Source organism: Ceratotherium simum, chromosome 7, assembly GCF_057802395.1.
Source record: "Ceratotherium simum simum isolate JZ-2026a chromosome 7, ASM5780239v1, whole genome shotgun sequence".
NCBI lineage: Eukaryota > Metazoa > Chordata > Mammalia > Perissodactyla > Rhinocerotidae > Ceratotherium > Ceratotherium simum.
The window spans coordinates 53,018,329-53,042,072 of NC_141906.1; the positions used below are offsets into that span (position 1 = coordinate 53,018,329).

At 36.8% G+C, this 23,744-nt stretch overlaps 1 protein-coding gene across 5 annotated transcripts in view; it reads left to right on the forward strand.

Moving 5' to 3' along the window:
- CNTN5 (contactin 5) overlaps positions 1–23,744 on the forward strand; it is an 824,990-nt gene that overhangs the window by 795,322 nt on the left and 5,924 nt on the right. For all 5 annotated transcript variants that reach the window (XM_087433624.1, XM_087433627.1, XM_087433626.1 and 2 more), the window contains 3 exons: positions 14,034–14,220; positions 14,665–14,777; positions 22,909–23,077. In XM_087433624.1, coding sequence (XP_087289750.1) covers positions 14,034–14,220; positions 14,665–14,777; positions 22,909–23,077 — 469 coding nt within the window. The remainder of the gene's footprint in view (positions 1–14,033; positions 14,221–14,664; positions 14,778–22,908; positions 23,078–23,744) is intronic.

Consider the following 23,744-nt stretch of genomic DNA (forward strand, 5'->3'; position numbering starts at 1 on the left):
CTCCATTACAACTTAATTGGTTTAAGAAATAATGAACCAAGTATTTTGACTCAAACTATGTTCATTTGCAACTAAGTTAACACTTTCAAATACATTAACCAATTAATTCAAATTAAGCTGACCAATTTTTGTTATTAACTTCACTAATTTCTCTACCTAATAGAATGGTCATGGCAATTGAGATGGTAGGAATAACTATGCATAAAGACGGAGTCAGAATGATGACAGCCCCTAGTCCCGCAGAAAATGACTAATGGTAAGGGGCTTCAGGACATCTTAGTAATGTCATCTCTTTTAATTTCTGAGTCCACGTATGGGCATTTCTAAATGTCACAGTTAGGCTAGATTAGAACTCTGCTGTGCAAAGAAAAAAAGGTGGTATTTTCTTTTCAACAAGCTTTTAAGTCTGCCTTCTACAAATCTAGGGTTACCTCACAAAAAAGACCATCTTAGAGAACAAGAAAGAATATGAAATCACAAATGTAGACACCAATCCATTTAATTGTATTTTACAAATATTTGAACAATTTTGTTGACATTGCCTAGTCCCACGCATTTGAGAATTTTGGTTACTTACATGGAAGTAGCTTGAGACTTCATAGCAGCAGAGACTAAATGTAAAAAGCATTGACATTGACATATGTGAAATTTCTAGCTTATGACATGCAGCATGATTGAAAATTGAAAATGGGCTATACTTATTGAATGACTTCCATTCATGAATAACCATGACTGTCCCATCTGGATTACCATCCCTGTCATTGGCCCGTAAAAGTAAATTATTAGGTTCAGTTTTGAATTTATGAACCCACCAGCATTCAGTGTCCTGTGAATGGTAATTCCTGAATCCTAGAGCAGAGCCTCTCAAGCTTTTCTGAGAACATCAGGATTTTTATGTGCATACAAGATTAGAGCAGATGCTAGTTGGGCAAGAAAGGGGAGTAAAGAAGGATAAGGCTAAATTTCATCGCCTTTTCTCTCATTTCCCGAGATAGGGAGGAACAATGAAAGAAACTGTGATAATGGAATGTTTGATGATTCATTTTTTTCCTTCCTTCACTTAACAAGCATTTATTAAGTATCAGGCCCTGTGCTAGGCAGTGGAAATACAAAACTTAATAGGATCTAGTCCCTGCCCTCAAAAAGTTCACAATCTAATATTGAGGGATGTTTATGGGAAATTTAAACAAAAGAGAGAGAGAAAGACATTGCAATAATACAATTCCCATGTCTATAATTACCCCAGGATTCCTTAGCATCCCAATCCTCTGAAGAAACATTAGTGAGAATAAAACCATGCCGATGCCCTATATGGGTATAAGTTTCTGTTTGCATGAATAGATGCTTCGGTCCCTAAAATGTCCTCAATTATCCTAACTAAAATAATTAATCAAAAAAGTATTTATTTAATGAATAAAATAAAAAGGAAAATTTTTTCACTAGACATAATTTTTTTTAAATATTATGGTGGATATCCTGCCTTTAGGACCAAGTCCCCCATGATTGCCAAGTTTATGGTGCTTGTATTTATTGTGGTCTTTTTATAACAGTATTATTAACTGTATTTGTATCTTTTTATTGGCTGGAATCATTTCAATAATAAGCCACAATGTATTTTTGTAACATGGGGACAAGCACACGGTGTCCTAGTTTCAATTCCGAACTTTTCTGTGCTTATTATTAAGAGGAACGAAAGACAAAACAACTTGCCCCATTTTACATTTCTCACTAAAAGGCACCTCTAGCAACTCCTTTTCATGGGCTATGTTCAAGACTTGCATGCGTTTATTTTAGACCTTCCAGAGGCTACTAACTCAGAAGTTCGTTTTAAACATGTCACTAAAGCCATTTCCACTTATTGATTGCACTGAAAAGACACCAATTGTGTTTTGATCTATAAAATAAGTTGTGAGGATTTCTTAAAAGGGGAAGGAACAAGATTGTGATTGTTCTTTATTTTATGATCTGACTCTAATCATCAGAGCAGGAGACAAAAACAAATGGGCCTCACTGTTGTCTAACAATAACTCATACCAGGCAGATTGCATTTAATTTGTATAGCGGGAGGTGGGAGGGTGTATGCGTGTGTGAAAAATGGAATTTCAGATATAAATTAAAGGGGGAAAAGAAGCCAAAATGAAGCCAGTCACCAAAAGGCTAGAACAAAGGCTGTTTTATTTTCCATACGGTGTGTGGGTAGCAGCTATTTGACAGATTCTCTTTGGCTTTTTATGATGACTATATAAAAATAAAAATATAAAAAACTAAACAGTAAGAAGAAAATAAGATGGCAATTCTGCCCTTCCTTTTCTGAAATTCTGCAGACTCTGATTTAAATCAAATAGCTTTCATATCACTATCATTAGATTTTCTTCTTGGGTTATTTTCATAGACCGGGAGGCTAACTAAAACTATTTATGTTTTTCAAAAATCAGGAGATCAAAAGGAAATTGAAAGAGTAACATCTCAGTTGCTTCATTTGTTCCTTCTGCTGTCCTATTGAAAGGCAACTCTATAGAGTTCTTTTAGAAAGCAATTAATTACTCAGTTTACTGTGTTTCTGTTCCATTTGCTTCTAGATACAATGTTTCATGGAGGAAATTCTCTAACCCAAACCACTTTTTAAATTTTATCCTACTAAAACTCTTACATAAACCATTTTATTTTCAAGAATATTAGAATATTTGCCTGAATATATTGTTTTATCCACATAAAGAACCAAAAGAGTATTGATGATATCTTTTATCATATTCAGAAGTATTTCCCATTTTTTCACTCTTTGACACAAATGTGAATTTACTGTACCACCTCTAAACAGGAGTTTTCTCATTCCTAAACCCAGCCAATCTGAGCTCGTCATATGTTCATCCATAGTCTCACTCTCTATTATATAACACACATTTGTATACACAGAGCATCCATGCACAAAATGAAATCACAAATGCAGATATCAACCCATTTAATTTTACAAACACTTGGAACATTTTTATTGGCATTCTCTTAGAATAACTTATTTGAGAATTACCAAATTGCAAGAAAATCTTCCTCCTTTTGATGGCTGGGTTTACATCTTAAGCACCTGACAATGTACTTGTGACATAGAGGTACTAACTCAGTGAGTGTTGAACAGATAGATACAGACATGGTCTTGCTTTCTATACTAAGAAATAGAGAGATTTTATCAAGTCCTTGAACAGAAAAGAAAAAGGAAGCTTTACAAATGACATACTTAGCATTATAAAAATGCCAATTATTAATTGACTAGTTGCTAATTATTAAATGGCTGAGACCTATTTTCAAAAGGGCAAGACTTTTTTTTTTAATCTACATACAGAAAAGTATGTAAATCATAAATGTACAGCTCAATGAATTACCGCAAAGTAAACACACCCATGAAACACAATCTAGCTCATGAAACAAAACATCACTAAAAACAGAGACCCACTTTGTGTCTCCTACAGTCACTATCCTTATTCTTACCTCCCCCAACAACAGTATCCTGACTTCTGATTGGTTTTGCTAGTTTTTGGAGTCATATGGAGTTTTTTATGTCTTGTTTTTTTTTACTCAACATTATATTGGTAAGATTCATTCATATTGTTACATGCTTTCCCCTAAACTACATTGTATGAGTATCTCACTATTTATTTATTATTCTACAATTGATAGGCCCCAGGGTTGTTTCCAGTTTGGGAACAACCATACAGAACAATTTTGGGAGAATTATCCACTTGCAATATTAAGTTTCCTAATCCATGATCATTGTAGTAGTTTGAGACTTCAAAGGGGAAGAAGGCAATTTACATGGAAACGGAAAGCAAATGTTTGGTAGGCAGAACTTTGATAAGAATGGGCTTAGCGAGGACCCTCAGAGTCTGTCAATACCCAGAGTTATCAATGGTGATGGCCTGTGCTGGGGACAGGCCTTCTATCATAAATTCTTTTAGGGGGGAGTTTAGTTAGGGGGAAGGTCAAAGTTTCTTTCAGAGTCTCTCATCCTTAACCAAAGAGATACATTTTGGGGTGGCCAATTCTGATTCCACACACCACCCAATGCGGCTCTTTTAAGGGTAGATTTCTCTTGGCCGCTGCCAACATTTTTACCAGGTCTCCCAGTGTTTCTTCCTAGGCAAGCATAATTTATCATCCAGCCAAGAATTTCAACAGAGTTTATACTCCAGTGTGGGGTCTTATCATTTCTGTAGTTTTCTTATTTTCAATCTCCCTCTTAGCTTTCCAACTGCTTTTTCTACACTAAACTTTGTCCTTTGCTACTCCAGCTGGTAAGGCTGCAGTCTTCTGCACCATAGTCTTATTCTCAAACATAAAAACGACAAACTTACCTGTTGCCATTTCAGCTTTTCAAGAGTAAACTGTCCCAGCTTCTGTCTGCTCTCAGAAGCTTGCCAAGATTTTTCTATTTCTCATCTAGGATAGGATTTGCATGACCATTTTACTCAGCCACCATTTCTATCCTTGTCTTTTTAATCTCTCTAAGATCTGTGGTGTTATTTTCTTTCTATCGGTAATTTGTATATCCTCTCCTTCTCCCTCTTCTCTCTGTCTCTCTCTCTCTTTTGATCAAAAGTGATCAAAAGAGATTTACAAATTATATGGTCTTTTCAAAGAATTAACTTTGGCTTTATTATTTTCTTTATTCCAATAGTTTGTTTTTAAATTCATTAAGTATTGCTCCTATCTTTATTATATCCTTCTTTCCAGTGTATTTGGGTTTAAAATGTACTGTTCTTGGGGCTGGCCCGATGGTCTAGTGGTTAAGTTGGGCACGCTCCTCTTCAGTGGCCCAGGTTCACAGGTTTGGATCCCAGGCACAGACCTACACCACTCATCAGCAGCAATGCTGTGGCAGTGACCCACATACAAAATAGAGGAAGATTGGCACAGATGTTAGCTCAGGGGGAATCTTCCTCAGCAAAAAAAAAAAAATCTACTGTTCTTTTTCAAACCCCTTAGGATGGATATATCACTGATTTTTGTTTTTTTGTCTTTTCTAATATATACATTAAAACCATACATCTCCAAAACTCTGCATTCCTAGCACCTTATATAGAGTAAACCATATAAAGTGGAGGAAGATGGGCACAAATGTTAGCCCAGGACTGGTCTTCCTCAGCAAAAAAGAGGAGGATTGGCATGGATGTTAGCTCAGGGCTGATCTTCCTCACAAAAAAAAAGAAAAGAATTAACTTTCATATCAAAACTTTTATTCTTTCATTTAATTCGTATGTATTAAGAGACTGCTATGTTTACAGCACATCTCACAAAACATGTTTAAGCACACTAGTTATAATAAAATACTCACAGGATTTTCTCTATTTGATATGCTGTATTTTAAAACATTTGAGTAAAGAAGGTCAAGAAAGGAAGGGAACTAACATTTTTAAAAGTCCTACACTGAGCTACATGTATTAAGAATAAATTCAATTACGTCTGTAGCCGGTCTTGTTTAGTATATTTTCTTTAGATAATAGTGACAGCTTCTAGGAAAAATAAATACAAATTTATTCAGTAAATTATATCCATTATTATGTTCCTGGTGCATTTTAAACTTCCCCACCTCATATCCTCTAATCACTGTTGAACTGCCTCATAAATATTCAAAAGTTTAACTCAGCATTGTTTATTTATCTTATTTGATTCATTAAATTGCATCCTTTATAGTAAAATTACCTCTGGGCACAAAGCAACTCATATGCATGCAATCTAATAATACTGATTGCCAGCATATCTCTGAGTATTGATTGTGAATTGTCCATTCCTAGTGCTACCTAGTGCTAAACTCAGGAGATTAGGGAGCTGGAGATCAACTAAATTGAGGCAAACACTTTCCTGAGAGAAACAAATTCATCTTCCCTGGGAAATGTGCTCCCCACGTATAGGATTTTGAAACTTTCAGTAGAACGATATGGCTGAACTTCGATGTTACATAAGAAAAGAAGAACGTGAAAGGCATTTTAAGCATTATTAGGGAAAAGGTCATAGTGTTTCAAAATTTATCTGAAGATGAGGAAAGAGTCTGCTTACTAGAGAAAGCAGACTAGTAGTGAAATGTCTGCCTTCTAACCTTCAGTTTACATTAGTTACAACTTTTGAATTTAAGAATGGCAGTGAAGTGAATGGAAGCCCACAAACAAGCTTTTCTTTTTTTTTTTTTTTTTGTGAGGAAGATCAGCCCTGAGCTAACATCCATGCTAATCCTCCTCTTTTTGCTGAGGAAGACCGGCTCTGAGCTAACATCTATTGCCAATCCTCCTCCTTCCACCCTCCCCCCAAAGCCCCAGTAGATAGTTGTACGTCATAGTTGCACGTCCTTCTAGTTGCTGCATGTGGGACGCGGCCTCAGCATGGCCGGAGAAGCGGTGCCTTGGTCCGCACCCGGGATCCGAACCCGGGCCGCCAGCAGCGAAGCGCGCGCACTCAACCGCTAAGCCACAGGGCCGGCCCAAAAAACCGGCTTTTCTTAATTTCCCTTAAAGTAACCATGAAACCATGAGAAAAGAGAGAATCCTTCGTGCAATCACAATGAGCAGTATGAGACAAAATTATTGGTAGCATTTTCTAGGTTTTTCTTTCTTTTCATCTTTGTGCAATGACCCAGCCTCAAAATCCCATTTTCTAGGTTCAAGTAAGCAATGAAATAGCCTCTGGCCTCTTCCTCCTTTATCTTTTTCTTCACTGAAGCAAACTGCAGTCATGCACATGAAGTTTTGTCTCTCAGCTCAGGCCTGGGTAGATTTCTTTGTTTTGCTTAGAGTTAATATAAGTGGAGGTTTGTAGTAACAACCAATAATATGGCATCTACCTGCACAGCATAGGCCACTGGTCTGGAGGCACAGTCTAGAGATGAATGTCTCCCCATTCAAATAAACATTCAACTCCTTTCAGAACACCATTAAAGATCAGTTAGGTAAGACCCAAGGATGATTAAACAGAATAAAACTCTTTAAAAGAAGGAAACAAATGGTAGAAGAAAAATCTTTGAAAGAAGGAAACAGATGATGAGGCTCAGTATGAATTCCTTCCACTATAAAAGACTTTCTTGTAAATCAGAAGAAAAATTTTAACATATGGGTCTAGGTATCAATGAGAAAAAAGAGAATATTTCTTCTATATTTAAAGAGAAATCCAGGATGTGAAAAGAATGCAATACAATCAAAACCAAAGTAACTAAAATAAAATATTCATTAGAAGCAATAAAATGCAAATTTGGTACTTCTAAATATTTAAACCATTGCTTCAGAGTACAAACTCAAGAAGTAATCCTAGAATGCAAAGTAAATGAAGAAGGAAATTTTATTTTAAGGTGAGAGAGAAGATGGCAGACATGAAGGGCAAAAGAAATTTGGTCCATAAACAATATATATCTGCCGAGATGACAGAACATATGGAGCAAAAGCAATAACGACAACAAATAAAAAAATCCAAAGTAAACAGCAATCCAAAAACAAAGTAACCTAAAAACATCCCTACATTTAAAATAGAGAAATCCCACAGAGTTTCAGGAAATATTAAAGTCTTAACAACTCCTTCTTTGTCATACCCATAACTAATCCATATCACCAAAGTCTGGTGATTTTGACTTCTAAATATTTCTTGACTCCATTCCCATCTCCTTGTCCACTACACAACCCTGGTCCAGCTACCCTCATTCCTTACCTAGACCCCAGCAATGCCTCCTAATTTCTCTGTATCTACTCTAGCCCCTCTCCGATCTGTTCTCCATATTGCAACCATTTATTCACTACAACAAATTCTAGAGTGCCTGTAGATGCCAACATAAAGCAAACAAACAGACAAATTAGCATTATTTCCTATAGTGATAATTACAAGTAATATTATAATAATAAAACTCAGACATATAAAAGAGGATGACAAAAGGAGGGATGGTTTCTGTAGAGAAGCAGCCAAAGGAGGCTTCTCCGTTAAGCTGAAACTTGGATGAAAAGGGTATAGCCATTTGGAGAAAAAGAGCTGTGAAAAGCGCTTCCAGGCAGAGGGCACCAGCAATTCAAAGGCTTAAATTAGGAATATGATTGAATGTTTGAGGCCCGTTTTGCTGGAAGACGGCGAACAATGTGAGGTGAGTTATAAGATGAGTTTGGAGTTTATTCCAAGTACACTATGGAGGGTTTTTAGCAAAGGAGTGATCTGATTTATGTACTTTAAAAAAACAAAAAACTTTTGACTGCTGTATGTATCATTTCAAAACACAAATTTGATCAAGTCACATATACACTCCCACTCTCACCGCTGCTTAAAATCCTTCAATGTTTTGCAATTGTTCCTAACTCATTAACACGGCCAACTACAAGCTCTGGCTCCATCCTTTTTCTCTAGCATCAGATTGAGCCACGCTCCCCCTCAACCTGCACATCAGCCTACTGGACTTTTTCCAGGCCCACATGTACACTGTTCTCCTCTCCAGACGGCACACACCTTTCCTCTGCCTTCCCTCCCTCTTTGCCTGCTTAGCTGCTACTTTTCTCTCTGCCAAAGCTCAACTGTCCCCAAAGCTCAACTGTCCCTGTCTTAGTGAAGCCTTCCCTAACCAGCCTCTCTCCACTGAATCCCATCCCACATTATAGATCCCTAGCAATAGGTAGCCTGTCAGAACTGCAATTTTACTTTTGTATGGTTATTCATTTAATGTCTATTTTGGCTATTATTTTTTACAATTACTAAACCTTTTCTTAAGAGCAGTTGTAGGTCCACAGCAAAATTGAACAGAAAATTCCCACATACGCCCTCTCCCCACACACTTACTACATTCCCCACTATCTATATCCCCTACCAGAGTGGTACATTTGCTACAATCGATGAACCTACATTGACACACCATTATCACTCAAAGTTCAGAGTTTAAATTAGGGTTCACTCTTAGTGTTGTACATTCTAAGGGTTTTGACAAGCGTATAATGCCATGTGTCTACCATTGTAGTATTGTATAGAATGGTTTCACTGCCCTAAAATTCCTCTGTGTTCTGCCTATGCTGTGTCTTTTTTGACTCACCATTAATCCCCAGTTGCCTACAGGCACAGTGCTTGGTAAATAATACATATTCAAAAAAAATTTTTTAATGAATAATTGAATTAATAATTTTTAAGAACTCAAGACCTAGTAAAATATTTACATTTCAATACATATTTTGATTATTAAAAACAGAAAAAAGAAACTCTAAGCTCCCAAGCAGAAAGAATAAGTTGCTTTTAATGGTGCAAAAATCAGATTTCTCTTTTGCAGCATTAAATAACAGCAGAAAATAGAGCTGTGTTTATTAAATTCAGGGAGCACAACACTGAACAAGCAGTGATCATTGAGTACAATTAAAGATATAGAAATAAGTGAATACAGGAGCTAAGAAAAGAGTTGTATTTTTAAAATCTAACAGGTAACAAAAATTGAATAGGAGAAGATAAAAATTGGGAAGACTTCTTCAGTTTATATATGACTGAATGAAGACTGAGAAGTAGCGAAAAGTTCACAACTCATCCAGTAACCATCAACTGTATATGGCAGCAATCATGGGTTTTAGATCCTGTAACTTCATGGAAGGGAGCTGAACTGTGTGTGACAGAAGATCTTAGAATCATCACGCCAGACAATCAAATATACCATCTGCATAGTTAAAATTATCATTATCCTGGAGAATAAACTTTGGACAAAATGGGAGATCAACTAAGAAAAGCTATCCTATAGATTTAAGTTCAAATTTAAACTCTTACAGCTATTGGCTGACTCAGAATTCATGCTTCTTGCCTGCTACTTGTAGTATTACATATCCTTATCATTTTAAATAAAAATAATTTTGAAATACAAAATGAGAAAATCAAAACAAAGCAATATAACAAAACATAGGAAACTCATAGGCTTACAAATAACAAAAATCAGAAATATTAAAACATCAAAAAACAGGATAGTTCGAGTAGTTGAGTGACAATAGGGCAGCTGCCTGAAGATGATTCATAAAACTGAGGTAAGTAGTATTTTACCTGTTTCCTTAACAAGGATATAGAGATTTCAGTGGTTAAGTAACTTCTACTATTATATGCAGCTTACAGATATCAAAAGTAAGAATAAAATATAAGCCTTCTGGCTCCAAAGTCATGATCTGCCTAGAGCTTGCAACAGTGTGGCATATCTCTTAGACTCATGCGCTTTCATTGGAAATGAAAATTAGTACAAACTATTTGAAAACTAGTGTGGCACTTTTGTATTAAAAATCATAAAAATTTTCATAACTTTGAACCCCATAATCTCTTGTCTGGGATTGTATTCTGGGAAACTAATCCAATATGTGGAAAACAATAAATATGAAGATATTGATGGCAACAGTTTAATTAAAAGAGCAAAAGTTAGAAGCTACCCAAATGTTCCACGATAGAACAATGGTTAAATAATATTTGGTACACAAGGCATATGATAGAATATTACTTTAAAAAATGGAAAAATATTTATACGTAACAATAATGTTAGAGAATAAAAGTAGAACATAAAATTAGAGGTACATAATTATATCAAATAAATGCAATAAAAATATAGAAAGGGATACAAACACACACACAAAAAAATTGTGTGAAGGTGATAAAACAGTAGGTTATCTACCCTTCCAGTTTTAGATATTTGTATCTTTTTTAATGTTTTTAACCTCTTTTCAAGTGATCTCATATACAGTTCAAAGTTTATGGGTTATGAAATCTATCGTCAGTATAGAAATTAAATCGTGGAGAAAGAAATTGAATGAAGAGGAAGTTTCAACTTTAGAAAGTGTGTGTAACTTGTGAATACTATATTATCTCAATTCCAATTTAAGAAACACTAAAGAAGACTATATTAAACTCCAAATATTTGTTCTGTTTTTTTTTTGTTTGTTTTACCCTCTTCCTCATCAAAAAAAATAGTAAATAGGGGCCGGTCCCGTGGTGTAGCAGTTAAGTGCGCATGCTCCTTTGCTGGCGGCCCGGGTTCGGATCCCAGGCGGGCACCGTTGCACCGCTTGTCAGGCCATGCTGTGGCGGTGTCCCACATAAAGTGGAGGAAGATCAGCACGGATGTTAGCTCAGGGCCAGTGTTCCTCAGCAAAAAGAGGAGGATTGGCATGCATGTTAGCTCAGGGCTGATCTTCCTCACACACACACACAAAAGTAAATAATTATCACTTCACTGTGAAAGTAACAACTCCTCCTGTTCTTTTTTTTTACCCGCTAGAAAAAGAAATAATGTGTGGATTTCTTAGATTTCCCTCTAGATTTTAGCTGGTGCAGCTAGAATTTGTTTTTTCTTACATTCAATTACTTAGGAAACATTGTATCTCTTACTTAGGATGTTTAATTTCGTGGAAATCAGAACATTAAACATTCAATATTTAGAAGTCTAGATTTTGTATTGAAATCTATATTTGTATCAAAATCTGTAATTTGTTGAATTTAATCACACTCAACTCCCTCGAATACATATATATTTAATTAAGTTAAAATAGCCTAACCAATTAAAGAAAATTGAAACAGAACTGGAAATCAGATATATCACTGGAAGGGAAAGATACGTGTTTGTTCATCCAGCAACATCTCAGCCAAATTTGTGGTTTAAAAATAACTTAGAATTCTTCAATTATAAATATGCTTAGAGACTAAGCAAGATAAGTTAGTTTTTGGAATTGAGAATAATCAGGCCAGCATCATATAAAAGACAGTATTAGAGGATTCCAGCTTAATCAAACAATATCTGAAGTTCAGTTACTCAGCTAAATGCCAGTTCAAATCTGTGAAGAGAATGAGAAATATGCATTTGATCATCTTATTAGCCTTTTGTAAAAATATATAGATTAGAGATCTGTGTAGATGTATCACACAGAGTTCAGTTGCAAAGAGCTGAATTACTCTAACTAGTCTAAGTAAGAAGTGTTCTAGTATAGGTATTAAATGGTTACAAAATCATTGAGTTAAATTAACAGACTCCAGAGCGCTCTTTCAAGAATGACTATTAAAACCAAACTATAGGACCAAGCCACAAAGGAAGACGCTGATGTCTTCTAAAAGGAGGAAGCCACCAGCCCCAGAAGCACACTCCACTGCCGTGGTCCGGATGGCGCTACATTCAGGAAGCTGGTGTGGTCTGGAGGCCTCTGCGACTGTTGCCAGTTCCAGAGTCCCAACATGCTTGCTATGATTTGCACCAACAAGACGGATGCCCTGTGCCCTGCTTCTTGACTCCCATGAAGCTAATGGTTAGACGAGTCATTTATTAATGCCTACACCAGGGGAGAAAGAAGGAAAAGTAATGACTCCATTACTATGCTTACCAGCAAAAAAGCAGAAGCAGTGAAAGATCAACCTCCATCTCACTTGACTTTCTAATATCAGGCATGTGCATCTGACTGGCTAAACCTTAAACATATTCAGAGCCCTAACTGCAAGGGAGTCTTGGAAATATGGTTTTTATCCTTCCATCTTCTTCAGTACAGGAAGACACACTAGAATGAGGGGGAAATGGAAGTTGAGCACTAATGTATCATATCCCATTGGTTATTCAACATCTATACACATTCTTTTCCCCATTCAACAACTCCCCAAAAGCAACAATTAGCAACAACTATGTTTCATACTGACATAGTGCAAATCTCTCTTATACAAATGAGAATGTTCTCACCATCTCCCTAAAAAGGAGAGCCAAAGAAAATTCCAGTAGTCAATCTGTCCATCTGGGGGTAAAAGTTTATTCCTCCCTTAGTGAAATGCGTTAGAAAGCTACCTACCACCTACCTACAACACTCTCTATAAAATATCAGAAGAAAGGAAGAGGTCCACGTTATTTAATATTTATATACAAAACAGTACAAGGAAGAAAATATGGCTATTACAGTCTTCATTTCATAAAGCTGCAGTTACAGTTTGTAACTTCCTTCCTCCTGTACTCATTTCTTATTCCCTTTGCCTTCAGCCAGTATCTAGGCTGGTAGAGGCCTTTTAATATGACGTGGTGACTCAAATGATTTTCCTGAGAGATAAGAGCCTATAATGACCTCCCACGGTCACAAAAGAAAAGGCAGTCCTAGGCATGCTCCAAAATATCTCAAGTTCAAAACAAACTGCTCACTGCCCACATTGTGTAGCAGCAACCTTAGCTGAAAGAGAATCTGCAAAATGTGGCATTTGGCTTTCTAGCCTCTATAGTAGACAAAACACTTGCAAAAGGATGAAATGGGTGCAGTGATCCACTTCCTTCACCCCAGTGATTAACTGGGGAAAAAAGAACTACTCTTCCATTACTCTTACCACAGTAAATAAGTAGAGGGAAAAAAACCCCACTCTTTTATGCATATATGCATGGTTAAGTTCTAGTGTCTGAATAGGGTTAAGCTCCAGGTACCCAGAAACAATTACTGAGCGTCACAAAGGGATCAAGATTGGTATAAGACCATCCCCATGAGCTCATAACCAGGAAAGATCATCTCAATGCACAAATTGTGCTTTGACAAAAAGCTCTTCCTTTCTAATTTCCTCTCATATCCTAGCAATGCCATTCCTCTGCATTTAGACCTGTCCAAGGTATTGTGAATGTTCTGTCGCCTCTTTATTGAACTCATACAGCCTGTGTGATTCACCTTTATGTGGGGCCCAGAAGGAAATATTGTTCATGCCTTTTTTTCAAATATCTCATTCAAAGCTCCATGGCTTTGAATGGTAAATGATTCCGATGACCCATGAGAGAAGAGCACTTCTTCGATTTCTTTGAATGACTCTTCCTTAATGTTCTTCATGCTACCAGGGTACAAGGTAGCAACTTTTGCTGCTTTGCTGAGTGCTGCCGCGGTGCTGCAATTCACACAGATGCAAACCGGGCAACGACTATGACTATGATTTTGGCCTCGTTAGTGGGACCCGTTAATTGGATGATATAGAGGTGATTTCCTAGGGATGGGTTTGAGAAACATCCAAAAAAAGAAAAAAGTTCCAACAATCACAAGCACAGAGAAACTTTAAAATTAATCTGTCCTGTGATAATTTGTTGACAGGTTGGTTATCGGAAAGACATGGAACAAGAAGATGCAGCAGAAACAGTCAAAACGAGGGGGAATGAGTCATCTGTCATCCTGACAGGATTAGAAGGAAATACGTTATATCACTTCACAGTGAGGGCTTATAATGGAGCTGGATATGGGCCACCTAGCAGCGAAGTGAGTGCAACCACCAAGAAATCCCGTAAGTGACCTGGGCTTTTTGTTTGTTTCAGACAAAAGGGAAACATCTTTTAACATTTCTGAAAGCCACGTGAGGTACATAACAAGCAGAGTTGAAGGGGAGTTTTGATTCATAGTCTTGCTTCAATGCTTAGATCTGAATTCCAAAACTAGCTCAGAAAATTTTGCATTCACAGTAGATAAAGGTTATCTTCCTGTGAAACAGGGCTAAGCGATTTTGACACAGAAGAGAGATAAAAGGATTCAGGCTCAAAAGCTCAGTAGAGTAGCTATTAAAATGACACTCCTGGAGCAAAACCCTCCTTATCTGACTCTAGCTGGAAGGAAGCCTTATGGTGCCAGCCAACTACTAAACACAAGAAAAGATTGAAATGCTCAAAAGGATTTCAGTGAAGTAATGTGTTTAAGACTCCTTGTCAGTTCACTTTCACTTTTTATCTTGCAGCCCCCAGTCAAGCACCTAGCAACCTCAGGTGGGAGCAGCAAGGCTCTGAGCTTTCTCTGGGCTGGGAACCTGTCAGACCATTAGCCAACGAATCTGAAGTCATGGGCTACAAGGTCAGTGTCTCTTCACTCTCTTGGATAGACACTCATCTCGAAAATTGTTATCTTGTGCATGTACAACTAGTAAGGCATAAAAAGATCTATTAACATACCTGTTTTTTCTCAATCATTTTCTATCTGTATCTTAGAAAGAGACTTCCTGCAGTGGGGAAGCCAAGGCAATCAAAATCAGTTTCAACTGCACAAGGCAAAGGAAGGGAATGGGTAGGAAAAGCAACATCAATTTTAATACAAGGTGAAGATGGCTCCATGAAGCACAGTGTTAGGACCAGCAGAACTCAGGCAGAGAGTCCCGGAATTCTCTCCCAGCAGACAGACTGTGCTGGCAAATGGTAAAGATTGGATGACTTAGTTTGAGTAGAAAGACTTTCTATTAGCAAAGAAACAGAAGAAAAAACGCTGGGGCGAGCACGCGCTGGATAGGAAAGAGTCCATGGAGAGAAACAGCAAGCTCCAAAATACCTTTCATGTATGGTCATCCTGCTATGTGCCAGAAAGAAATCTGGAAATATGAAAACATTTAGACAGTTTTTTTTGAAAAACAACTTTGTCTCTGACTTTAAAATATATGTGGTCTATGTATTGAATTGGCTGAATTTCAAATTCTTGTTCCATACGTCAGATTCTATTTATTGTGTTAAACTCCACATAGAATCATTAGTTGAATATTATTTATAGCAGAATTTTTAAATATTTCAATGATAATATTTAGACTAAAAAGCATCATTTAGATGGCTTTTCAACTGTCAAAGATGGTAACACAGCATTTTGTATACAAAGTGCTAAAATTCTGAAGCTAAAAACTGACGAAGTTGTAAATGGAATATATATGTGTTTAAGGTAAGTAATTCCCATTAAGAATATTTTAAGACACAAACTGTGGCATTTATTACAGATTGTAATTAATATGGATCACAGACACCCTCATACTCAAACACACACACTAAAATCTATCCTAATCTTTATGAATATTGAATTTGATCTTTTGGGGGAGGGCAGGTGAGCCATTTTCTATACTCTTCTCCTAGCCTTCTTCTTTCCATATCCTTCCCCAAAAGACCATGTCCTCACAACTGGTTCTCTAAGGCAAATATACCCTTCAATGATTAAGGGTAGCAATATGGCCAGAAATGGTGATCTACTATCTAAGAACCAATCTAATATCATTAGAACTATGGCAAGCAATCTCCCAAACTGGAGAGGCAAATAGAACACAAGAAAGAGCTAGATAAAAGCATATGGCCACCTGGAACAGCCATTCAACTCTAGATACCTCTCAGGTGAGAAGAGAAATACCATATGACCTGGAGAACATGTGAGGTTGGGAATAGAGTTCCCAGGTGAGGTGACACTTCTCTTTGCTCACAACTGCCCCTCCTATCTCTGTCAGTGCTCCTCCTCTTTATACACGAAAATCTCCCCAACCAGACTATATGTGATTGAAGGCAAGGACTCTGTCTTACTCATCTCTTTATCTCCAATGCTTCTAGAATGCATGAATAAATTAATTAATTTTGACCCAGCTAGAAGTATGTCATGCAATTGCTCATAAGTGTATATTCTCAGATGTGTGTTTTTTCCAGCATGGCCTTCCCATTTGTTGTGATGTAGTGGGAAAAGAGCACTAGCTTCTGAGTAAGACAGCACAAGTCACCTTGGAATGCCTTCTTCCTGGGAGAAGAATCACTAGCATGGTCCATCTTAGTTGTATAAATAATGACAAGTAGGCTCACACTGACAGAGGATTTTATTTCTTTTATTTTCTTGAAATGGCTGTACCTCCTTATGTCCCTGAAAAGGAAGAGCTGGTTCCTGAGAAAGAAGTCTGCTGATAACAAGTGGAGTGAGACCTCAAAGTCTGTTCTTTTGCCTCTAAACTTTGTTAGAACCTCTGATGGATGAGCTAATCCCCAATGAGAGAGCTACTGGCAGGAATGGCACCAAAGGCCCCATGAGTGAAAAAGGACTTCAGACTGATGACAGGGGCTTAGAGCCTGGATTCTCCCGGGAAGGTCTGGTTTTCACAGGGCAGGTGGCTAAGGATGAAAGCTCCTCCTGACACAGGCACAGTGGGACAGGAATGTGATTAGAAACAATACAAATACAAACTAACTAGATGTAATCCAGAGAACACAAGCTAAGAGCCCCCTTTTCTGAGCATGACTTTGAAGAGAACTACCATGGCCTAGGCAAAGATCTGCATTGCAGTGAAAGAGCTGTACCATCTGGAGGGAGGTTCACACAAATGTGTGGCCAGAGCTGGGCATGGTACTCAGAGGGAGAAGACTTCCTCTGCCGTTCCTTCTACATCCCAAATAACTACCGCCAGACCGAGACTGGCACCAGTGTAATGGTGGGCCACCTCTTCTTAAGCACAGTAGTGTGTGGCAGTCACAAAAGACTAACAGAAGTAGAGACCTGTAGCACACTAATTATTTCTCTTTCTACAAGGTAATTTGAGTTAGGCCTGACCCATTAAGACTGAATTTGCCCCCTGGGATTCTTGGAAAATCTGGGGTAGAGATTGTCCTGCTAATTAGGGCAAGGGAGAACTTCCACAATTAAGTGGAATATCAAAAACAGAAGTAAATTTATTTTCACCGTTTGTCTTTGCCAAGTTACCTTACTTTTATAAGCAAAAGGGACTACTAGAAATATATGTGGTATGTAGGTTTGAGGCTGGAAACTTGGAGTCAAAGCCTGAGGTTTAAAATGCAGTGATTGTGTATTCCACCTTTTGCTTTCAAGTCCAGGTTAAGGTAGATGAATTCAGAAAAGTCTTCATCTAGAAGTCTTCCAGATTGTGAAAATGATTGGAAAGTGATAAATATGGAGAAAAAAGGATTTGTACCATAGACTTGATCCATAAATAATCCACTAGATTCTTCCATTTTATAGTTAAGATACTGTATACAGGATACAACTCATTTTCAAAAAATAAACCACAGAAATAGAATAATAAGATAAAACAGCAGAATTTAACATTCAACTGATCCATTTTCTAAGACAGCTTGGATCTTACTTCCTTACTTGATTTCAGAGATTGAGATGTCAGCAATGTACATAAGGATATTACCAGAGAAAGATATGATGATAAGATAAATTTTGTGCAAAGGTGTTAAGAGGAAAAGGTAGATCTCCTCATCACAAAATCTTATGAGGGACCTGGAAAGTGAGCAAGAATGCAGTGAAAGAAGGATGGAATTGAGCCATATATGGTTTTGTCATAGGTAACACATTAAAACTGAATTCGTTCAGATAACTGTTAAGCATTACCTAGTAGTGAAATTTCTCACCACTTTTTGAGACTATCCAAGAGATCCTGGCCTTCTTGGGATTTTGATTAAGAAGTCTAGATTTAATAATAATTTCAAAACATCATAGCTTTCATTAACAAGTAAGAATAGAAGCATGAAGAACGAGAAAAAGTTTGGAGAAGAGTTGTCTCTTACAGACATAGCTACAAATTATTCCCACTCAAATAACTCCCCATTTGAAAAGTTGAATCAAATTTTGAAGTTTATTTAGCTTGTTTATGACTTCTTCACGTCAATTAATGTGTGACACTTTCTTTTTTTTTTTTTTTTAACTTTTCCAGTTCAGAATCAGCCACATATTTTAATATATTATTTATAAATTTTTAGGAAAGTGGAACAAAAACTTCAAATAAAAATTTTCCTAACTTGACATTTTTTCCAAATAAAGGTTTTTAAATGAAGAAAACTTCATTTTTTTAAAACCCCTAGTTGGGGGTCTGTATCTAAAGTCTTTAGTAACTTTGGAACATGTTATACATCTGTAATTGGCATTCTTAAAGAAATACCAATAACAAAACTGTGGACTAAGGTCTATTCAGCCATAATTATTCTTAGTGATCTTGAGAATGGAGAATTTTTTTTCTTTATTCTGTGAAAGAAGTTTATGAAGATTATCAGGTAAAATAGCCATCTTATCCCCACTTTATTCTCCCAGTACAGATTGATGCCCAAGTGAAAGGGAAAATCAGTACTAAATGCCCAGGGGCTATGCTTTCACTTGTGCAAATATCTTCTCCCCCACCAGGAGAAACTTTTGTCCCTTCAGAAAAGACACAACAGGCGGAAGGAAGGGCCTCAGGCTACATCCAAAAAAACAGGGTCTTGTTTTCCTAGTCGACATCTAGAAAATATCCTTTCCTAGAGACACAACCCCTTCACCGTCCACCTCCCTCCGAACCACTACTTTCTGCCCATTTACAGAGCTAAGAAGAGTTGGGGGGAATCAGGCTCAAAGTTTACCAGATAGTATATGATCCATCAATATAGACAGAAGTTTTTGTTTGTTTATTCAACTTAGATAGCAGTTAGGGCCTTCCAGACTCCTGAGATATATGTATACTTGGACTGATATTGTATTCCACACAGTGTGGGATTTTGAAGCCAATCCCTATATTTCACCAGCATCTCAGGGAGCCTAGTCTCTGGCCATTCTAGTCTCACTGATTTCCTTTATCTTGCAGCTGTTCCTTCATCTTATATTCACTCCAAATATGGGACTCAATCTCTTTCCTGTGATTCCTACAAATAAAAAGATTCATATATAATGGCTTTACTATCCTCTCCACATTTGATTATGCTTAAAATTTTTCAAAATATTATTCAAAAATTAAAACAAAAATGGCTTATATAATGTAAATATATATATATATATATATATATATATACTTATTTATTTATTTATTTATATCAGACTTTATGGAAATGTTGGCAGAGGGTGATAGAGTGAAAGGCACACCATACAAGCAAACATCTGAAAATTGCCCATTAGAAAGTCCTATTCTTAAAAGTGCTTTCAGCCACCCTATAGCCCAGTGGCTTCTCACTGGTACTTGTGCTTCCCAGCTTCTTTTCATCCAGCTTCTCTTCATCTTGCTGACTCCTCCTTACCCAGCCATTACCATTAGGGCTTTAGATTTCTCATCCTCTGTTGTCCCCATAGACTATTCTTAAGATGCTCAGCTGGTGAATAGCCCTTCCTTTTAATAGGATTCATCTTTCTCAGTGGCACTTGTGGGTGAAACCTGCAAAAATTTATCCTGCTATATATTTACACACACTTACCTCATCATTCTGTTACCATCAGACATATAGACTAGCCATTTCCAGATCATGCCTTTGAGAATAGCAGTACTGCATTAATTTTGTTTAGGATCACCTCTTTGGATAACCTACTGCTTTCAGTTCCTTAAGTAGAATTTGAGAATAGTCTTGACAATACATTAGACAATTTCCTTTATGCCCAAAGATAGCTGTCATAGCAACTGTCAATCTATAAATGTCCAGATTGTCAAAGTATTCCCTCCCTACTATCAATAACTATATCTGACATGTCTTGATAACTTCTTAACCTTCTCATATTTCTCATTCTCATTCATTTTTTCTAAATCTGGATTTTAAAATGAGACAAAATTCTCTAAAGCACCTAAGACTAACCATTAATTTAATGTATCTTTTCATTTAGTATACCTACTTACCAAATCATAGCTCTACAGCTTCCTGGCTGTATTGGTAAAAGCCACAGTTAATTTCAAACTCCTTTTGCTACCATTAACTGATTGTTTTTCCTGCCTTTACCTTTTGTTCCTAAATCTCAACTGGTCCACAAATTTTTCTTCAACTCTAGATTTCACAGCAACATTAGATATGCATTACTGGCTGCATTTTTTCTTTGTTATAAGAATTGTAATTTATTGAACCATAATAACAATGTCCTCTAAAATAGTCACTCCCCTGCCAATCCTCACCAATTTACATACTTTCCCATTGCTATAAATTTGCTTTCTAATTACCTCATGTAGATGATCAGAATTCTAATTCATTATATTGCTACAGTCAAAACGAGAAGCATAAATTCTGATACAATTGTCATTTTTTTAAGCCAAAAGAACCTGGTATAGGCATCCTCCAAGAACTGTTCCTGATTCCCTAAACCCTAAGTACCCACTCAGTGCATGGCTATACCACCAAATGTGTTTCCTATTGCAGTATATATCACACTTAATTTCATTGTTATCTGTCTCCACTATCAGACTGTAAGTGCCACAAGGGCAGGAACCATGTGGTCTTATTCTCTGATAATCTCCAGTATTTTGCCTGGACCACATCAGATGTCCAATAAATATTTGATGATGCTCTTATTACTTTGCAACCACATTGAGGCTATGGCTTCCTTCCCTGTAAGGATTTCAGTAGATACAATTATTGCATATGTTATATACTTTTAAAGAGAAGTTACTTCTCTCCCAAGACCCGGAAGTAAATTTAAATCCATGAAAGACAAAGGAAGTGAAATGGAGGGAGCATACATTACCAGAATGCAGAGGGGAGGATCAAGTACAGGCAGACTTCAATATATGAAAAGAATGCTTTTCTAAAGTTTTTTTTTCTTGTATATAGGTTAGTTCAAGCTCAAAACACATATTTTATAAGAAAACAGTATTATAAACTTTTGTCTAGCTTCCCAAGGCAGTCCATCTTTTATGATGCAATTGAAAACTGACCACTGGCAGTGAACAATGATGGCAACAGAAGAAATAGCTTTCTCTTATCAAGCTTACCATGCTAAGGTATTTTATATGCATCTTTCTCATTTCATTCTCCTAACAAAACCATGAAATAGATATAATTATCTCTCCTATACACTACAGGCACTTGAGGTTTAGAAAGGTTAGTAACTTGCCCAAATTTACCCAGAGAGGAGTGTGTAAGAGATTGTTTTTTGTTTCGTTTCGTAGGAGATTGTTTTGTATCCAGATCTGTATGACTGTAAGACCATTGTTCTTCCCATTATGCAAAGCAATCATATGATAATACCAACAATTATGAAAAAGCACAAAAACAATGGAACTGAATAAAAATTCATTTAAAAATATCTTAACTGCTGCGACTTGACTATTATACAAAAAAAAAAAAGATTTATTGGAGGCAAATGAGCAGAAACAGCATAATATAGTGAAATAGCTCTGAACTGATCAACAGAATATGATCTTCCAATATAATTTCTTCCCTAACTAGCCATATGATCTTATATAAATCACATAACCTTTTTACCTTAGTTTTATGACATGTAAACACAGGATAATTCTGTGTCCTAATTTGTAGTTCTGAAACTCTGTTTGCCATGAATACATGTTCAATTCTAGTACTGTGAACAGATGTCAAAAAAAAGCCTTAACTTTGCTACTCAGTGTATCCAAATGCCAGTTCACCAAAAAGCAAACTCAAAAGTAAAAACAAAAATAATTAATAAAATTTTAAATTTTCGGCCATTTCCTACCTTGTAAAGGATTTACTGGCACTGGCCCGGTGGCATAGCAGTTAAGTTCACGGACTCTGCTTCAGCGGCCCGGGGTTCGCAGGTCCGGATTCCCAGGGTGGACCAACACACCACTTGTCAAGCCATGCTGTGGTGGCGTCCCATATAAAGTAGAGGAAGATGGGCATGGATGTTAGGCCAGGGCCCAGCAAAAAGAGGAGGATTGGCATTGGATATTAGCTCAGAGCTAATCTTCCTCACAAAAAAAAAAAAAAAAAGATTTATTATTGATATATTTAGCAAATTTTCCCTTCACTCCTTTCAAACAGTTTGAAGATGACAGCTTTGAGTACTCCCTCAGGATACTATTCATTTCAAGAAGCAGGAATAAAAGACTTTCAGTGGTCTGACTCCTCTGTAGCCTCATTTCTCACTATCCCCATATGTCTTCTCTCCACTCCAGACCCTAATGCTGGGTTTCTTATTGCTTAGATTTATTTTTTAATCTTCGCTTATGTCTTCCTAGAATTCTTCTCCTCCCCTTCTCCAAATGGTGAACTCTACTCATCTTTAAATACTTAACACAGATTCACCTCCTCTGAAAAGCTTTCCCTAAAACCAAGGACAGAGTTAAACGCTCTCCTCTGTGCTTCCATAGCACTTTATATTTACCTCGATCGCTGCATATAACACATATTGCATTTGCTGACATATCTGTCTAAGCTGTAAGCTCCCTGTACTTAGCTCAGAATGTGACATACAGTAGGCAGTCAATAAACATTTGGAATCCTCAATTGAATATCAATTGTTTAAACCTCTGTTATTATTCCAGGTTTTTTATAGGCAAGAAGGTCACAGCAACAGTCAAGTTATTGAAACGCAGAAACCTCAAGCAGTAGTACCACTCCCCGATGCTGGAGTCTATATTATTGAAGTTCGAGCATATAGTGAAGGAGGGGATGGAACAGCTAGTTCCCAAATCAGGGTACCATCATATTCAGGTAATTTTGACATAATAGGCTTAATTTTGTCAATAATGTCAAGATGGTGTAAACCTCATGAAAATTAATATGATGGATTGCATGGCTCAGAGATTTTGAAGGGTCTGTTTTCTCACTCTGATTGCTATATCATCCTCCGATTATACAAACCATGGTGGTCTGCCCACAGTTGCAGAATTTCTACAAATGTGGAAAGGAGTTAACATTTTCATTAAAATGTCCTTATTTGTGAAATTTGCTTGCCTATTATGGTCTCAAGTAGTACCTTGGTGGCCATTTGGGCTTTGCAACATTGCTTTTAAACTGGCAATCCACTAGTTTAACATACCTACTTCTCTATTGTCTTAATTGCCTTTATTATTAGCTAATGGAGAGTAAAGGACAGGAAAGTGTAAAGGGAATGCTTTTTAAAATTAAAATCTGATCATATTTATTGATTTCAAAATAGATTATAAATTTTATTGAGCATCATTGGATTTTTGGTTTTGTTTTTTTTCCGGCTTTATTGAAATATAGAGATATAACACTATGTAAGTTGAAGGTGTACAACATGTTGACTTGATACACCTGATACATAGCAAAATGATTACCACCATAGCGTTAGCTAACACCTCCATCATATCCCATAACTGCCGTTTCTTTTTTGTGGTGAGAACATGTAAAATCT